General features: G+C 37.5%; 1 protein-coding gene across 1 annotated transcript in view; it reads right to left on the reverse strand.

The window, feature by feature from the left end:
• Nucleotides 1–5,000, reverse strand: part of LOC137654478 (phenoloxidase-activating factor 1-like) — a 10,442-nt gene that overhangs the window by 625 nt on the left and 4,817 nt on the right. Inside the window, exons 5-8 of the mRNA XM_068388140.1 lie at nt 3,980–4,082; nt 3,401–3,588; nt 2,787–2,983; nt 441–536 (exon numbers count right to left, since the gene is read on the reverse strand). Of these exons, the coding sequence (XP_068244241.1) occupies nt 441–536; nt 2,787–2,983; nt 3,401–3,588; nt 3,980–4,082 (584 nt within the window). The remainder of the gene's footprint in view (nt 1–440; nt 537–2,786; nt 2,984–3,400; nt 3,589–3,979; nt 4,083–5,000) is intronic.

Consider the following 5,000-nt stretch of genomic DNA (forward strand, 5'->3'; position numbering starts at 1 on the left):
CAACATGTACAAGTGTTTGTGTGCAAAATCAATAAATCTAATTTCATACGCAACGTCACATTCATAAAATATAATCATAAAAATGCTAATGTTTAACTCTCAGCAAATAATCTTATACATATCGAATGTGTTTAGATGAATTTAAGGAAAACAACTTTATAATCATAGAAGATATTACCATTCAAATGTCATACTTTAACAATCAAAACTAGTTGAACTAGATCCACAGGGCTTATGCTATAGGCCTACCCATTTCACAGTGCTTATGCTATACCCATTTAAATAAATGTGTATTCCAGGATCTAATTAGTTCCATCAAGTCTCAATTACTTTCTAAAATTGAAGAGAAGCTAAGAACAGAATTCAAAGATCCTCAAGACTTTTTTTGTATTAACAATTAAATTCATAATTATTCTAGAATCTAAATAAAGAGTACTTACAATGGTGGTTCTATCTCCAGTTGTAGAAGCCTGGAAGATGGGACCTCCAGAGTCTCCACTGCAGCTGTCACGTCCACCTTCACCGCCAAAGCACAACTGAAAAAAGAAGAAGAAGAACAGTTTAGAATTACCAGCTGATATGCAAGAGCGTTCTTGTGTGCACTATAGATGAAAGCCAGTCTTGACAAGGCACAGGTTTTTGTAAGAATTTATTTTATGTTGCATAGCTGGTCGAGCTTAAAACGCGAAACTAACCAGAAATAACGATCTACATTTTGATTACTTTTATGAGATAAAACCAATTAAAAAAGGAACTTAGGTCTCGTTGATGGGACAGGAAACTTAACAGAGGTGCAAAATTGGAATTAGGCCTATTACAATCTTCTTCATTGGCATAAAATAATTAGTATTCCTTTCCTAAATCCAATGATGCATTCGCCTTTCAGAAGAATAAGAATGAAAAAATATAAATGAATAGTTGAGAAATGGTTTGGGCATGCTCTTTGCACTCCCCAAGAGAGATTAGTTCACCAAACTTTCAACTGGGTTTCACAAGGCACTAGAAGAGTTGGAAGACCCAGGCCTATATGGCTGAGGACTATGAAGCGTGAAGTAGAAGATGGTGAGTGACAAAGTATTGATTTAAAAGCTCAAGATGAGACGACTGGCTAAATCTGAAGCCCTTTGCTTCTGTAGGCGTTGGAGGAGATGATGATGGGTTCAGAAATGGAGAGCACGGGCTCTTTGTATTCAGAGTTCGGAGAATTTTAAGCCGGGTTTATATGGTCGAACGGCTCATCAAACGCGGTTCGACAGACAAGTGTTTGAAGTGATGTTCGAATGTGTGACCGGGGTATTCGGTTGTCGAACACGTTCGTCGAAAGGTTCGAAGAAAATCTGTTCTCGCCTGACTTTTGTTAGATCTTAGTGCTGCTTTTGACACTGTTGTGCACGAGTACTTACTTGACAACTTAAAGTTTATTGGAGTGACTGAGGAAACACTGAAATTTTTGCGAAGTTACTTAATGAATAGGAAGACTATTGTAGAAGTTTCTGGAAACCGATCCAGTGAGAGAATTCTTATGAAGGGTGTACCACAGGGTAGTGTTCTGGGCCCTATCTTGTTTAACATATATACTATCGAGCTATCACACATCTTGAAAAAACAAAAAGTGGGCTTTAAACTATATGCAGATGATAATTAATTCTACCTTTCAATTTCAGCAACACAAGATACAGAGAAGGAAATTGATGAGATAATGACTGAAATAAAAACATGGATGCTGAGGAAAAAGCTCAAATTAAATGATGATAAAACAGAATGTATGTTTTTTAGCACAAAGGTGGCTTTGAAGTATTACCAGTTAATTCAAAGTATAAAAATTGGTGATGCTGATGTTGGGATTGTGCCTGTTGTGAAAAATTTGGGTGTACTGATAGATTGTAATTTGTCAATGAGGGACCAAATAGTGAACACAGTGAAAGTGTGTAACTATCACCTGAGAAACATAGCATTTATTAGAAAATATTTAACAGAGGGCAGTACAAAAATTTTAGTGATGAGTCACGTAATATCAAGGCTTGATTATTGCAATTCTCTGTACTACAAATTGCCCAATACACTACTAAGAAAGCTTTAAAATGTGCAAAACCGGGCGGCCAGACTGATAAAAGGCATTAAACTACGGGAGAGAATAACTCCTGCATTGATCGATCTACATTGGTTACCTGTTAAGGCTAGAATTGAATTTAAGATTTGCTTGCTGATTCACAAAGCACTTACAAGTGATAAGCCTAAATATCTTCGTGATTGCTTGGTCCCCTACCCTGAAGCTACCAGCGCCGCTGTAAGAGTTAGACATGCTGATGACCCACATAGACTATTCGAAATTAGTGTGAATCATGCAATAGGAGGAAGAACGTTCAGTTATGCTGCACCGAGACTCTTCAACGACCTTCCACTCGATGTCAAGAATAGCAAAAATGTGTCAGCTTTCAAGAAAATCCTGAAGACTTATCTTTTTAGAAAGTGTTATAATAGTGACCTGAAAACTATTAAGCCTGAATAAAAATGCTAGCGAAATAACTGATAATGATAAAGAGCAAAATATTAAATGGAAAGAAATTATTTTCACACACTAAGGCCCGCCTGAACAGACCTTTAGTGTCTGATGGAGGGCGAGAAATAAACCTGTAAAAGTAAAAGTAAGTAAGTCCATGTGGCTGACTCCCCTCTTCGAACCGTTTGACAAGCAGGTTTGTCAACCGTGTTCGACGAACCGTTCGATCGTGCAAACCCCGCTTAAGGACATATCAACTGGTTCTCTAGTTTGTAGATTTTCTTACCTGGTCAGAATTGAAGGAATTCTGGTACAGAGATTGGCAAGTGTCGAGGTTGACAAAAGGAACCCCAGCACTCTTCAGGACTTGGGACTTAGACCCTTCCCCCATGCTCCCCCAACCAGCTATTGTTGCATTTCTTCTGTTTAAGAACGACTCGACGTCGAACTGTGCATCTGGGAGGCAGGCAGGCTGCACTAGTCCTGTACAAGGATAAAAATTAGTATTGTTAAAGAGGGCTTGAGTTATCTTCAGATATATATATATTATATATATATATATATATATATATATATATATATATATATATATATATATATATATATATATATATATATATATATATAGTATATGTACATACATTTCTTTCTGGTCACGCTCAGCAGCATTGCCTGAAATAACTACTCGATTTCTACCCGTCCCTCGAGTATGGGGAAGAGGGAGTAGTCATACCCTGGTGAGAGGGGGTGCGTGTATGAGCATATCTATCTAAACATTTAGCCATAATTTTTGACGGGTCGCGTACACTAGTAATTTGATATTACTTTCTAAATTAACAATATTTTAGCCATTTGAGATAATTCTGAAAACAAAAGTAAAATAAACGAGTTTTTACATACTGTTGAAAGTAACTTTTCTATCCAAGCGAATCAGAGCAATGTCGTCGCTGTAGAGAGTTCTGGTGTCATAATTGGGATGTGAGATGATCTGAGACCTCGTGATCTTGAAAGCCTGGTGGCTGGGGCACTCGGCGTCAGTGCAGTCGGGGTCTGTGTCCAAATTGTGCTCACCAAGACGGATTTCATTACTGTAAAGAAATAAATATATGAGTAAATAGAGAAATGATTTGGGAAGCTGCTTTGATAGTTTGTACGTTCACCAAACGTTTAACTGAGCTCCACAAGGCACTAGAAGATAGGAAAACTCAGGCCTACATGGCAGAGGACTATGAAGCGTGAAGTAGGAGATGATGAATGGAGATGTATAGATTTAAAAGCTCATGATAGAAATGACGGGCGAAATCTAGTCAAGGCCCTTTGCGTCAAGAGGAGTTGGAGATAATGATATGAACGCTACAACAAAAGAAGCCATTTCTATTCTACTGCAGGACAAAGGCCTCAGACCTTTTTAATAGCACCTTCAATCCATACAACTATGTTAATTACAGCAATAATTCATTAAATGGACTATGTACTCACAGTGGCAGTTGAGGCACAACACAATGGGCAGCTGTCAAGACATACTGATCGTTAATGAGAACACCACCACAGCTCCACTCCAGGCCACCTGATATGAAGGAATCTGGAGAAGAGAGGAATTATATGTCAGAGGAATGCATGATTTACTGATTGTAAGCAAGTATATGTTATTCTGAAATAAAAAGGGTAATAGGCCAACAGACGTTGGCAGATGTGAATTTTTTATTTCACTCGGTTAGATTTGGATTAATCAATTGATTAGACTCAAAAGAAATTTTCATAGGCCAACAAATGTAATCTTAATCTAAAGTTTTCAAGCAGTCACTCTCAGTCACATATTAGATACTTCTCACTTGAATGTTTCATAACAAATATATGATATAAACACACTAATCCTTCACTCCTTTTTTTCAAAACTATCCCACGGTCATTTTGTGAATTCCTGAATCAATATCCTATCATAATCGTTCATGGTATCCTAAGTAACCTTTTGTTGCCATGATTCGCGTTCTCGTCTCTGTAATCACCTCTTTACCAAAATCCAATGATGTTGAACAGTTATCATCACACCTTGGAATAATTGATTCTCTATCTCATTCAATCGGAGCTTTTCCTTATTCAAAAGTACCTTGCAAAGCCCGGTCAGCCATCCGATCATATTTACCGCACTGTGACGGGGCCGAGAGAGGGTTGTGAACTCAAAGGCAGGAAGCAATCGACTGAGTTATATTATTGTAGAACACTCTCCTTATATACAAAACCTCAAGGCAACAGGACATAACAAGTTCACAAGACAGACAATATTACAGAGGAAAAACCAGACATGAATTTTCATGTTCGTTTTAGTGCGAGGGAAGAGCGAAGATACAAGCATAATATATACAAAAGGAGTTATGTACAATTGTGTGAAACACGGTTGGTACAGCACCATCACATTACTAACCATGTCAACCTTTTTTATGTTGTCATTCGTCAGCCTGTTACTTGCCATAATAGCTTTTTAAAACTCATTTTTTTTTTT

The sequence above is a fragment of the Palaemon carinicauda genome, chromosome 15 (genome assembly GCF_036898095.1).
Source record: "Palaemon carinicauda isolate YSFRI2023 chromosome 15, ASM3689809v2, whole genome shotgun sequence".
Lineage (NCBI taxonomy): Eukaryota > Metazoa > Arthropoda > Malacostraca > Decapoda > Palaemonidae > Palaemon > Palaemon carinicauda.